This window comes from Thalia democratica, chromosome 6, assembly GCF_965202585.1.
Source record: "Thalia democratica chromosome 6, ktThaDemo2.hap1.1, whole genome shotgun sequence".
Classification (NCBI taxonomy): Eukaryota; Metazoa; Chordata; class Thaliacea; order Salpida; family Salpidae; genus Thalia; species Thalia democratica.
The window spans coordinates 28,413,844-28,428,375 of NC_139170.1; the positions used below are offsets into that span (position 1 = coordinate 28,413,844).

The 14,532-nt window shown below is 28.6% G+C and overlaps 1 protein-coding gene across 1 annotated transcript; it reads right to left on the minus strand.

The window, feature by feature from the left end:
• Nucleotides 1-1,465: 1,465 nt before the first annotated feature.
• Nucleotides 1,466-12,974, minus strand: LOC145838251 (transcription elongation factor SPT5-like). The gene is made up of 23 exons (XM_082945815.1): nucleotides 12,868-12,974; nucleotides 10,846-10,987; nucleotides 10,431-10,514; nucleotides 10,036-10,096; nucleotides 9,894-9,962; nucleotides 9,114-9,316; nucleotides 8,725-8,939; nucleotides 8,453-8,595; nucleotides 8,145-8,250; nucleotides 7,662-7,737; nucleotides 7,377-7,534; nucleotides 7,099-7,192; nucleotides 6,571-6,730; nucleotides 6,348-6,420; nucleotides 5,653-5,778; nucleotides 5,243-5,368; nucleotides 4,843-4,990; nucleotides 4,326-4,604; nucleotides 3,783-4,073; nucleotides 3,382-3,503; nucleotides 2,976-3,179; nucleotides 2,581-2,676; nucleotides 1,466-2,059 (listed from the first exon to the last, which is right to left on the minus strand). Exons 1-23 carry the CDS (start codon nucleotides 12,958-12,960, stop codon nucleotides 1,886-1,888), a joined length of 3,243 nt encoding a protein of 1,080 aa, XP_082801941.1. The 5' UTR covers nucleotides 12,961-12,974; the 3' UTR covers nucleotides 1,466-1,885.
• Between the last annotated feature and the right edge of the window lie 1,558 nt (nucleotides 12,975-14,532).

The window sequence follows — 14,532 nt, forward strand, 5'->3', positions numbered from 1 at the left end:
CGGTCTAACTGTACTTTTAGCATACAATAAAATTAAAACTATGAAGTTGTTTTAAAAATAATTTTGTCACTTAAAATCTTTCTACTTACTGTTAACAAATTACTAATATGTCTACTTCACTAAAATCTTGTTTATAGAAACTGATTTATTTTATAAAATTTTTAAAAAAGTTTTATTCCGATTTTGCAAAACCTAATTTTAATCTAAAAATCTGATTGTTTATTATTACTCTTAAAAATTACTTAAATTTTCTTTTCAAGTTTTAACTTGTTCAGGATATTATGCCACTAAAAAAGGTCAACTCAAATAGTTTTACTAAGATTTTTTATTTTATGAATCTATTTTTTGAAACATTATGTATAAAACAAAAGTTGGTTTTATAGTATATTTTAACCTCTTAGAATATTTTTTTAGATATAGTGCTTCAGCTTTTTTATTTTTGTTAAAAATATTGTTTAGCAGGGTAGTTTCAACTGATTTTAATAATTAAAAATTTTCTGTAAAATAATTTAAAAGACGCTTTTTATCTATATAACTTAAACTTTCTTTTAATATTCATAGTTTTTTCTAGGTTCTTATTTAGTTTAACATGCATTAAAAATTCAGAAGTATAGAAAAGTAATCTTAACTGCTTAAAACATTTTGATACTTATATTTTTGTACTTAAAATAATTATTGTTCAAGTTGATATGTAAATTTTCAATATTTTTTTAAGAAAAACTAACGTATTGAATTCAATAGTTTTATACAGTTAAGTTCTTAAAAACTTAATTTGAAAATTAAACGTATCGTCGTTTGTACATTAAGAATATTATAATTTGATCTAACATAAAGATTTGAACTGCAACCTCAGGAGAAATTATCATAATTAAAACAGTCAATGATATAGTCAGTAGAACTAAGTGTAAAATATTTTTTTTTACAATATTAAAATAATAACTTTTTAGGTAATAAAATTTTCTAAGAATATTTTTTTTAATTTGAAAAATAATTTATGTTGAGTTTAAAAGCAATAACTTGAACTGATGTAAAGGTAAATATCAAATGTACTCGTGATTGGTTACATACTTCAACTAGATAAACTTGAAGTTGTTTCCTTTAAAACATTGTACAATAAGTTACAAAAAAGGACTTTCTGTGAATAAATGGAGCTTTACAAAAATTAACAATAACTTTAAAATAAGTCTAAGCTAAACTAATAATAATGTTTTCAAAATAAAGCGTATCTGAACTATCTCGATTGAAGTTTTCTAACTTAAACTATGAAAATAACTATTGTCTAAGCTAATTAAAGCTGTTAACACAATATCAACTTAACTGTTGGAAAGTCTTATGCATTATTTAAACAAATATCAATTGTGTTAAGTTTAATTTTCAACTATTAATATCATTAATCTAATTTTAAAATAAATGTTTAGTTGTTATCCTTATACTTTTTAAACTTTAGTTCACACAGTCGAAACAATTTAGCCATTAATAAAATTTATTGTAGTGAAAAAATAAGCGAATAGATAGTTAAAACAAAACAAGAAACAACGTCCAATACTTTATTTCTGTACAACTCTCCATACCATTAAAATACTTGTAAAATCAAATATACTCACTAAACTATGAGAGAAGCTATAACAAAGAATAATCAAATTTATAGGAACAAAACATATCTATATATGTACATTAAAAACTTTAAAATAACCAGAGAAAAATTATATATGTATGCTTAGGTGCTTGTTACCAAGAACACTCAAACATTTCCAGAAAAACCTGTGTATATGTAAACCAGGGTACTTAAAATCAAAAAAAACTAAAACTTATGAGAAAAGTAAAACCGTCTAAATATTTACATCAGAGTCCTTATAACAATCTTCAAATATTTCGACTGAACATTTTAGTCGTCGTTGCCTTCCTCTTCACCTTCCACTTGTGTGGCGACGGTTCCAAGGTACCTCAACTGCAATATTTTCAACTGCTTGTCAGCGTCCATCCTCACAATGCCGTCCTTGTCGTCAATTGAGATCAGCTCTCCAGTGGCCTCCCTGTCCTCTCCCAAGATCACTTTCACCTGTGAATATACATACATATATGTAATGTAATTAAGCAATAATTTAATGGGTCAATTACATACTGCTAAAAAAAATAAATAAATTGTTTAAAAAAACTTCAACTAAATTCATAGTACCACTTTGACCTGTGGGATTGACGCATCATATGAGTTTAAACTCTTAAAAAACAAGTAATGGGTCAATTATAACTTTTATAAATGCAAAATTACTTAATTTATTTTTAAACTTTTAAAAATCGACTAGTTAAGGGTGTTTTTAATAAAGCAGTAAGAAACTTTTAATATAAAGTGTTTTTAAATTTCAGTTTAAAAACTGTAATTAAACAGACCATAGACAAAAAAAAATTATATCAAAACACTTATTTTGTTTTATAAGAAGTGTTTTTTTTAATTGAAAACATCTCAATATTTATTAAAAGAGAAAATCATTACTTATAAACGTCGATAGTTTAAAAAAAGGTTAAATTAAGCTATACATTTTTTCAATAACTATGAATTATAAATAACAAACAATTAATAACCTTGTCTTGTTTAGTTGGCAAACTTGGTTCTAAATGTACACTTGGAATAGTGACAGTTCTTTTCTCTTCTGGCAAATAAACATTGCACAATCCACCCTGTACAATATATTATTTATTTGTCATTTTGTTGCATCTCTGTGTTTGTCTATATATTCAGCATTTATATTGTTATTTATATAACCTACTTTCAAATACTTATATGTATAAGAAGTATCTACATTTTTTACAAAAAACCAGGTTCTGACAATAGGAACACAACTGTTAAAACTTAAACACAACAAAACTAAAACCATCCAAACTGACAGTGATATTTCTAATAAATCCTAGTGTAAAACCTTACCACTGCATAAAAATCACAATTGCAAAACCTCATGCACGAAAACATTTAAACTGACAGTGATGTTTCTGATGACGCCCTTCTTTCCGGCCATGCTCGGGTCGTCCACGTTGTGAGTGACGTTGACGTAGATGTCAGCTGTGTGCCAGTCGTTGTTGTTCCCGTTGATGCTATCCACAGAGTTGGGAGGCCTGTAGCTGCCAGGCGTCTGATTGGAGTAGTCCAGTGGAGAGGGATCGTACGGTCCTCTGTATGGCGTGTCCTGGAGTGTAAAATTATAAAATTATAAAGTTAATCACCGATAGAGAACAACATTAACGAGTAAAAAAAAGTAAAATATTCTTAATAAACTTTAAATTAATTGTCACTCATTTTGGAAAAACTTATGTACTGCGACAAGCACATTAAAAACTTTCAAGAATTTTCAAATCAAAAAAATAAAAACATTTTCAGTGTAAACCAACCACGCTGCTGTAAGTGTTGTTTGAGCTCGGGTTGTCGTAAGTTGACACAGACAGAGGGTTTGGAGCAGCAGGAGATGGGGTTGGCTGGTATCCGGCAGTGAAGTTCATTGGGCTCGGTGTAACTGTTAATAATTTTTATGAAGGCTGATTAAAAAATTATCCAATAAACTCTTATCACGACCTCAATATACAAATATCATAAATAAAAAAAGCTTAAACAACCAATTGCAAACCACTGTATTTTTATGAAGCAACTATTAATATAATATTTTAAATAATTTCTTTAAGTTCTGTATTTTGTAGCAAAACTAAATTCAAAAACAGGCTGACAACATCCAAAACTAAACATTACCCAATCCAAATGTTTAAAAACCTAATCAAAGTTCACAAAACCAACGAACCATCATAAGACTGCGGAGACGGGGTGACGGCGAACGGCGAGTTGACGTTCGAGTGAGCAGAGGGGGTTCCCGGGTTCTGAAAGTTGTCGGCGGGCGACTCCTGGTAGTTCGGAGTGTTGACGTTGGGCGTGGTGGCGCGACCAAACGCTCCAGGCGACTGCTCGTAGTCGAAATCGGTGTGGGGGGAGGGTGTGTTCGGGTTGTTGGCGTCCCACGCGGATGCCATTCCTCTTGGCGTTCTGCTGCCGTCGTGCTGGGGCGTCTGGCCTCCGTAGTGCGGCGTCCTGCTGCCTGTTGGTTAGAAAATTATTCTTAATCAAAATCAGGTTAATTATTTGTCTTTTAATAGTATTATAGCATCTATAAATGTTATGGCACTAAGATGTTAAACTTTTTAGTAAATAACATTTTTAAGCCAAGCTATTACTTAATTTTTCCTTAAATATAGCAAAACTTGATACAGCTTAAAACCATTCAGAAAATACGTTTCAAATTTTGCCATAACTACAACTGCTATTAAAATTGCATTCACATCATACATACCGTCGTGAGTGGGCGTCTGCGAGCCGTAAACCGGAGTCTTGGATCCCGTGTAGCTGGGAGTGCTCATTGTGTGCAACGGAGTTGCAGCCGCGTTGCTGTAACTCGACGGCCTCCTGGACACGGACGAACTGGTGCTGCCCGCCACCTTCAGCCGATTCGTGTCCACGTTAATGGTCTGGCACGAGGCGTGAAGCTCCACCCTAGCTGTCGTCTCCGTCGCATCCTTGACTACTCCGTAGTGGCCCTTGTAGGGACCCTGCTTCACCACCACTGTCTTGCCTGGAAAAATTCGTATAATAGATTGCTTATTTATTATTTCAAGCTGATCTTGGCAGTAGTTTTAAAAGAGAGCTCATGTATCTTAACTAATAAAATAGATAATTTTGACTTCTTATTGATGATTTCAGTATCGTTTTTAGCGTTTTAACCTCACACAACTAGTTTTAATTAGTTATTTTAAAAAAAGAATACCATATTTAAACACAATGTATAGATACCAATAACAATTAAAACAAACCGATCATTCCTGTGTCTCTTTGGCTTCTTCCTTGCCTGCCGCCTCTAAAACCTCCTCTGCCCCTGTTGCCTCCACCGCTGTTGTTGTCACCTCTCGCCGGGCTGCTTATCCTCGGACTCATCGGAACGAAACCTCCCATAGAAGGATTCTGAAAATAAGGATGAATATAATAATCGAAAAACTCTTCACCGTGTGTGAGATTCTAACATGAGCAAGCTTAGAGATTATTTTTTGATTTCAGTTAAGATGATCACAGTCTAAGGCAGCGAATTAAGTCAATTTAGAACTTAAGCTTTGAAAACATTTGTTTTAAAGCAATTATACTTAGTTTACTTTAGACTAGTACCCATAAATTTCATATCAATGATTTGAATTAATTTAAATCAATAAAATAATTAACCCTGGAACTTCCAGCTAAGAGCAACTGGCGACTTTTGCAAACGAAAATTCCCGCGTTTTCCACGGATTTCCTGCTGTGAATAAACACGTGACCGCGGAACAAATGCTTCACCTCGCCTTCTTTTCCCTGCAAAAATGTTGTTTGTTTATATAATTAAATATTTATGTGATGGAACTTTTCTTATTAGAATATAAACTATCCAAAATTTTTCATAACTCGGTCCTGATATATGATGAAGTGTAACTATTAGTATATTGTAATTGATCAGTCTTGATTTAATTACTTTTAAACAATCCATTTTGTCTAAATTGATTATTCAAAACAAGAACTAAATCAAATTAAATAATACATTAAAAAATATATGTAAATCACTCTATTGCTTTTTCTATACAGATGGAATTAAAACCAACCGAATGAAACCCGTCGACGACCTTCACAATGTCCTTGCACTGAATATTCTGGTTGTTGGAATCTAATGCCACCGCCTGTCTGTTTATGTTCTTCCTAGACACCTCCTGGTGCCTCATGTGCTTTGTCTGAAAAAAATTGAAAATTAAACATTTAATAAACAACAAATATAAGTACATTTAAGTCCATAGATGGGAGTCCTACATTTTTTTAAATATGACTTTGGTATTTATATAAAAGCTTTAAGTACAAACTACAAGCCAGTTTTTATAGAATTCAAAAATATCATTTAAATTTTGAGATTTTTTTTTTGTAAAAAGTTTCCGATACATTTCTCGGTAATTAAAAAATCTATCTCCTCCTTCATTTTTTAAGCAATCTTCTTCACATTTTCAGGAAATGCTCCTTATATTAAAAGAAAAAAACATTACTTATGAATTTTAATAATTCAAGAAATAAAAATTCTATGTAAAAAATAAAATAAAAAGTGTTTGAAATTCCCCCTATGGCCAAAATGTATTGATCTTAATAGCTTGTTGTTTTATTATTATTTTGATGTTGAGTAACATATTTTAAATTTGCTCTTTTTTGTTGCTCAAGTTTGTTTTACAAGGCTAAGAAATTTTCAAAGTACTTCTCTGTAATAATTGTAAACTTTCGGTGTTTAAAAAAAATCAACTAAAATGTTGATACTCACCTTGCCGTTGACGCACAAGATGTTGAAATGCTCCTTTTCCAGCCGAACGATGACCCCTACCGTTGTTTTGTTTCTGTTACAAAAAAAATTAAGACAATGTTTTGACATACATTACTTCCTAACATACATTACTGGTAGCTAACCACACTTCAAAAAGTGTGACATTAGCTTGAACCGGCAGTAATAATTTTTAGGCTGTATACAAAGTAAATTTCACACTGACTCAATGTGAACGAGCTCGCCAAACTGAAACTTTCCGACGGAATCCACGCCGGAGCTGACGTCGGGGCACAGCTGCAGGTCCTGGGGTAGAACTTTCAGCTCGGCCAGCGTCAAGTCGGCCAGCACAACCACCAGGTTCGATTCCACGCTCAAAATAAGACCTGTTTGAAAGAGTTGGCGGTTGCCACGATAATACTAAAAGTAAAAGGGGTGAACATGGAATTCGGACTGTTTCAGTCTATTAATGTTAGAGTTTTTAAAGGTTTGCTTCAAATTGAAAGACTTTTATCAAAATTATTTACAGTTACCGTTGCACTGACAAGAAATCAAGTTAAGAAATTACTCTGCATAAGTTAAGTTTATTTCATATAACAAAAAGTTATAACGATAAACAAAGTTAAAACTTAAAAACGAGTTTATTTTAGTTTTTGCCTAAACAATACTTTTTTAATTATCCGAAAATATTTTAGACTTAAAAAAATGTAAATAAAACTTATAACTAAAAGTTTCGAGTAAAATTATTCATTACCTGTGTCGTTTTCATATTTTCCATTGATGACTTTTACGTGGTCACCGGTTTGAAAGTACTTTTTAACTTCGTGGCACTGAAACTCCAGGGGTTCCTGCGATCATAGAATAATTTGTACAAACTCTCAATTCCTCATAAATTAGTTTTAAAAAAGTATAAACAAAATAGAAAAATATTTTTAGAAACCCAGAAATTGTTGATTTTAGAAACTCAGTTCCTGATAAGTTAGTTAAATAAATAAAACAGTAATTCATTTTTAATAACAATTTTGTACAAACTCTCAACTCCTCGTGCATGGGAAGCATGGTGACTCGGTTGCCGTCGACTTTGATGACCTTACCCTTCAAATTGCACAATTCTCCCTCGCTCACTTTTATTATGTCTCCGGGGGCGAGCAGCCCGACCTTGTCCAACTTGCTCGCCGTCGACTGTGACACTGATTTACAAAAAATAAAATTTACCATGAAAAGTTTATAAGATAACAAAAAAATATTTCTGATTTGAATGAAGCATTTAAGTTTCATTAAATCTATCAAATTAGTACAATTTAATTCACATCTTACATTCAATGTCAAGGCCTTCAGGTTCTTGCTCAAATTTTTCCAACTCTGCTAATGTTGGTTTGATACCATCTACCATCTATAAAAATATTAAAATCATGTTTTATTTAAAGTTCTAAACAAAAATAATTAAGTTATTACTAACACCTATATGAATAAATCAACAGTCGAACTTGGAATAAACATTAAAAATATAATATTTTTTTATTATCAAACGTTTAACTTAACAAAACGCATTACAAAAATTTAAATCTTGTAAAAGTAAAACAAATTAAAAATTTCTTTTTTTTTTACAATCAATTCACTTTTCCTTTTTTTTTTGGTATACAATTTATTTGAACAATTCATTTTAGTAAATTGAGCTTTTTTATAGAATAGTAGAATGTACTTTCAAAATGATTACTTTTCTATTTATTTAAAATCTTAACATATAAAGCTTTCTAACATCGTACACAAGATTATTTCCACGGACAAAAAACTACTTACAAGAGCGTTGATGCTGAAATTTTTGTAAGTAAATCCCTTTTCATCGTAACGACCATTTGCAAATCTGTAGTAATCTCCTTCATCTACTATTCCACCAACTTTTTGTCTGTAAAATATAATGCTTTAGCGCCTTTTAAAAGAAAAGGTGTACACTTTACTATTTATATTTTTAATTTCACACAAGATCTAATTGGTCAACATCCAATATTTATTTTTTTTTATAAAATATGATCTAAAGTAAATAAAAATTAAACTATCAAATTACATTTCTATGTAATAAAAATTTATGCATTACTAATTAAGCTAACCTTATAAGTTCAAAATTGAACAGTTTTGGAGGTGGCTTCTTGAACCCGTTTTCACTTCTTTTATTGTTGATAAGTTTGTCGTAGTCTATTCTTGGCAAGTATTTCAAGGTAACTTGATTCATACTTTGCTGCACACTTTGTATCTAAATTTATTACATTTATTTAAAAATACATTACTTCAGGTATTAAGAATATTCTATATGTATACTTTTTGAATAATCAAATATAGCTAATTAAACTTAAAATTAATCAACTTTAAAATATATATATACCTGAGCCAAATCGTCTCTGTACATTCCTTTTTTTATTCTGACCCACATCAAGGGTTTTAAAACCGATCTGTCAAAGTCCTTGATAACTTTCAAAACGTCGGGCATTTCTTTGGTCGGAACCATTTTTTGATTGTAATAACCGATCCTCAGATTACTGATTCCTTCGATTGCTTGCTTCAAATGGGTTTGTTTTATTGCCTCGATGTAGATATAACCTTTAGAAATATTAATAAAATATCGTTGAAAATAATTAAAAGTTCATCATTGATCAAACAATTAGACATAAACAAAAAAAGAATGATTAAAAAAGGATAAAAAAAGTCCATTCATTTATCAAACAATTAGACATAAAAAAATATAAAAGATAAAATAAATCAAGAAGTTGATACCTTTCAATCCTTCTGGTACGACGACCGACTTGATCTGCAGCGGGCTGTTGCTCTGCTGGGAGGTGATGAACTTTCTCATCAGCAGCATGGCGGTCGCTTTCTCCTCACCCATCCGGCACTTCAGCGTCCACATGTTCGGGTCTTTCACGTCGGGAAGGAGCTGCTGCTGCGTGATGTCGTCCGACACCTCGTCGTCGTAAACCCTGCATAAGTTGATAACAAGTGATGTTACAATAATGATATAATAAATAACCCTGCAAACATATAATAAATTAGTATGTAGTACTTTGCATGGCGTCAACTGCTAGCAATTTTTATTGAAAAAACAAACTGATTTAACAAAACAGTTAAATTAAGTTAATAGTATTTTGTATGGTGTCAACTGTTTGAAAATATTATTAAAAAAGACTGGTTAAATGAAATGAAAAATAAAAACCTTGCTTACTCTACTTATTTCACAAACAGATTTGTTTATCAAACTTGAAGTAAACAATATGTTTTAAGTAAATTAAATTATTTTTATTTGTATATGCATTATCTGACATAATTTTTATATCTATCATTTTTAAGCAATTTAGTGTAGAAATACATCTATTACATAACATTAATTTTTTATAAATAAAATGAAAGTTGTTGACAAAAACCAAGCGTAAGTTGTAATTTTACCATATGTATAGAAGAATTTATTAAAAATAAATGTATATTTCTATAATGTACAACATATAAGATGTAAATATTTAAAAAACAAACTGTCATTCAGTTAATAAAACTAAAATTTACCTTTGATTTTTCTTGTTGCTTTGGTACTTTTCTGTGTAATAGTTTGCCATTTGCTCATAATCTTCTTCTCTGTAGAAAAAAATACCAGATTTGAGACTTTTAAATATTAGATTTAAATGCAAAAAAAAAGACAATAACTTACTCCATTGCATTATGAAGTTTTCTATGGCTTTCACTGTTACGGCTTAAATCTTCACCCTGGTCTGTAAAATTAGCGTAAATTTAGGGTTAACTTTGCTTAATGTGTGTATTCAGAAATTAATATTTTTAGCTTAAACATTCTAGATTAAAAAACTGTCGAGTGCATACAATAAACTAAATAAATTAAAGTTAAGTACTTGCTTATTTAATTCCTTGGGCATTATTAAAATAAAATTAAAGATAGATAGAAAGATTAGACTACATTAAGCAATCAAAGTGACTTAAGAGAGTGAGATAAACGATTATGAAAATCTTTAAACAAAAGAAAACTACTAATAAAGTATTGCTGATACAAGTGCAAGCAAGTATCAAACATTTAAATTTAATCAAACAAACGGTTCATGTCGTTCTCGATAATTTCCCTCGCTCCATCTTCCCAACCGTCCTCGTCTTCTTCCTCTTCTTCGTCCTCGTCCACATCTGTTTGTTAGAACTCAAAATTAGTATAACAAGTTTTGTTTAAAAAATATTAACAACTTTTACCATGCTTTGGAACAGAGATTCTTTAAACAGATTTACTATTGTACTATTGTCTTATTATTGAATTTATAAAACTAAACCAATGGATCTTGAACTTTATAAATGATACTTAAACTTAAAATAATAACATCTAAATTCAAAATCAAAAACTATTTATCAATAAAAACATCAATCAAGCTTTTTAGCTTTTAAAAAGTAGCCTTATTTTTTTACAACAACTCTTTGGTACATCAAATGTTTATTTGAACATACAACTACTGAAATGCATCACCTGCTTCATCTATGATGAAATTGTGAACGCCAGTTCTCTTTTGTCTTTTTGCAGGTCTTTCATCTTCCTCTTCTTCATCGTCTAAATTTTCAGCTTCATCACTTGATGGCTCAGATTCTCCATTGTCGCTTATATCATTGTCCTAAAAGGTTTTGTTAATTAACATTTATTTTGTGCACAAATTAAATTTTTATTTTCTTAAATTATATTTGAATTTAGAAATGGGTCAGCAAATTGTGGCCTGCAGACCATATTCGAAATTTTATTTTAGCTTTTTTTAAGTATGTTAAAATTTTATCTTTATCTTTAAAACATTAAATATTAATTAATTTGTTTTATGTTCAGAAAATTTAGTAAAAATTAAGTTTTTTATGCACATTAAAATTGTTTCTTACTCGACCTGCCAGCTTCTGTTCTAATTCTAAAACTATTAAATTATGTTACAAACTCAATAATTCAGAGGTGATGAGTTACTAAAATAGCGTTAGATCTTATATCAATGCTTATTTAGTGACCTAAAAGATACAAACTATTAACAATTTATTTATATAAAAACTATTAATAACTACAATTAAACTAGGATTTAATTAAAAATGATAAGTTTTCTATTATGTGATTATACATCATCTAGGATTTTAAATAATATATAGAATTTATAAGAGTGCAGGGTTATACCTATTTTTTCTCAATTTTACATTTATGGATTACAATGATTTAATAAAATATTATAAGAAGATAAAACTTAAATTCTACATAAAACTTTTATTCTATATTTCATAACAAGTATACAGATACTTAATTCAAAGGAAATATAGTGGAAAAATAAACACATTTGTGATATTTTTAACTTAATATTTGCTTACTTGTATGCTTAAAAAATTATGTTGTAATTTAAAATATTAATGTTAACAGATAATGCTATAAGTATAATGTATAGTGACATTTGAACATTAAAAAAAAAATTATTTGATTAAAATTTTAAGTTGCTACAATTTTCAAAGATGTTTGTGGTAGTATTTAAATAACTTTAAAATTGCTTTTTTAAGAATAAGATTAAATATTGTTATAACAATGTTGTGGTCAATATAATTTTATAGGTATTTAAGGTAAAGCAGGTTTTAAGATGCTGATTTCATTTTAAAGAACCTTAACGTAGCCAAAATAGTTTTTTACAATTTTTTAATTAGAATAATTTTTGAGATACAAAGATAAAATATAAGAGTTTAGATAGGGCTAATATAAAGACAAAATCAAACTATAATATACATATATATATATATATATATTCTCCTTTTTTTTTTTAGGAATTGTTCTTAAACTTTTTCAGTATAATCTTATTTTAATATAGAAATTTTATTGTATAAATTTTAAATATTTTCTTTATTAGATATAATTGTTTTTTCTCAACGTCACAGTAAGTTTTCTTTATTAATTCAAGAAATACTTCTGAAAATTAGAGATCAATTAAAAAAAAAACCAAGAAAATCTGATTTTAGTGAACTACTCAACTTCTGAGAAAATTGAAAACAAAAAAATTGCAGTCTGTTTGCAAACCTTTAAATTACTTTATCCCAAAAGTAATAAGAAACTTTTACATTCTATAAAAACTGATTCTTTTACTTGATGTTTTATAAAGGGGCATTGTTAATTTATATACAAAAGTTGCTCATGCCCATCTTACTGCCCTTTAAGGATGAATGTCTAAAACCAAAATAGAGCCAATATATATGCGTAAACCTGCTTTATAATAACCTAAATCTTAAGAAAATAATATCAGTTTGTGAAGATGGTGGACCCACAGTAGCATCAAAAGGTCATTTAAGTACAGCAGGACAGACTTTTATTAATTGACGTATTTTTATAACTTAAAATAAATTCATTAAATAAATATGATTCAAGTAACTTTATATACATAAATACATTTCAAGTTCTGATTTAAGTTTTGTAAAAGTAGTTTAGCACATTTGAAAAGAAAAACTACTAATATCTCAAATAATTAATGCCTTTTATTAAATCACTAACATCAACTTCTTCAGCTTCATCATCATAATGGCGTTTTCTAGTATTTTGTTCTTCGTTATCAGATAAAATTTCACTACTATCAGAATCTGACATTTTAATATTTATTCTATCCCTAAAAGGAGTAAGTTATAAAAGCATTGAAAACCAAAATAAATTTGATTATTTACTTAAAATATAGTGAACTAATCTTAATTTATTTACAGATAAAGGGTAGCCCTTTATAACTTAATAAAATGAAACATAGCTAAGGTGGTTTTAAATAAGAAAGATGGTTTTTGTAAAAAATCAATTGTATTTTAAAACACTTTTAAATCTAATTAGAACACTCTTAGATTAAAACTTATTTCTTGTAATGTTAAGATACTTAGTAATATTGGAAGTAGAAAAATCAAATTTCAAACTTTCTGAAGTTTATTAAAAACAGCTTTTTTTTTGTTTTTTTGTCATAAGTTTTTTTTTTTATTCTTTCTGACAAAACTTTTAAAGTATTGCAAAGAACATTTCCTTAAAATTTTAGGTAGTTATCTTTAAAAATGTAGGAGGAGATATATTTTTAGTGATTTCTAGTTATTTGTCCTTTTAGTTTGCGCCTCCCATAAGGATTCTATTGTTACCTCCGACTTTGACCGGCTATATCTTAAAAATTATTTTGAATTTTTAAAATTTGTAAAAAGCATCTTATAGCTTAGTAAAAACTATATAAACTAAGATCAAACTTCAAAAAAAAAGTGTTTTATTCTTCCCCTATCCCCTTAATGTTTATTTCTTCTTATAGTTTTAATATATGTATTTGTAGAATCTTGTTAACTGAGTCTACTTATAATATAACACATTGAATATACAGTGTAATATAAAATTTATCTAAATGTTTAAAAAATATCAATCTCTATAATAAAAAAATCTCTCGAAGTTTTTTGACTTTCTTCTAGGTTTAAAGTATAAATATTATTATAAAAAATGTTTCTAATTGTAATAAATCACTAAAAAGTCACAGTAATACTACTTATATGTGTTTTATAATGTAACAAAACTATGAATGACTTTTTTTATTGTTGCAAATAATGGCTTGACTAATCTTATCTAAATTTCATAATGTTTTATATAAGATTATATAGGTTTTTAGTATAACAATTACAGTTAAGGCAATAGGGGGGTTAGGCACTTTTTTTAACTAGTAATTTTATTTTGAAGATTTTTAACCTAACTAGCAGTTGTTTTCACTGTTTTGTAAAACTCACATTAACTTTCCAGATGTTAAGGTACAAAGTCAGAAAATTCAACAAGTTCTCTGAGAATAGACTAAAGTAAAAAGGCAAAAAGTTAATATTTTATTAAATAATTCTATAAAATAAAATTAAATAATATGTTTTTAGGCAATCATACTGAAACTTTCTTAACTTAACAATAAACAATCTTTTTTTATGAATTTTGTTAATTTGCATTAACTTTATTTGCTAAATTAAATTTAAATTTAAAAAAAAAATTGTTTTATTTTTGGTCATTAAATTCTTTTCCGTTTCTTTAAATTGTTACAATAGGATTTTTCTATTAAAGCAAGCAACAATTTCTCAAAATTTAAGTTTAATAGATTTTTAAATGAAGAAATAGATAGACTTTTAGTAAATTTGTTAAAATTCCAAGAAAATACACTATGAAAAATATCTC

Bases quoted from the DNA above. Each gene is read 5' to 3' on its own strand.
- LOC145838251 (XM_082945815.1), bottom strand. From the start codon at position 12,960: ATGTCAGATTCTGATAGTAGTGAAATTTTATCTGATAACGAAGAACAA. The intron at 10,988-12,867 runs GTTAGTGATTTA...AAAACCTTTTAG, and splicing joins ATGAAGCTGAAGAAGTTGAT to GACAATGATATAAGCGACAA. The intron at 4,991-5,242 runs GTTAATTATTTT...CCTTATTTTCAG, and splicing joins TCTTAGCTGGAAGTTCCAGG to AATCCTTCTATGGGAGGTTT.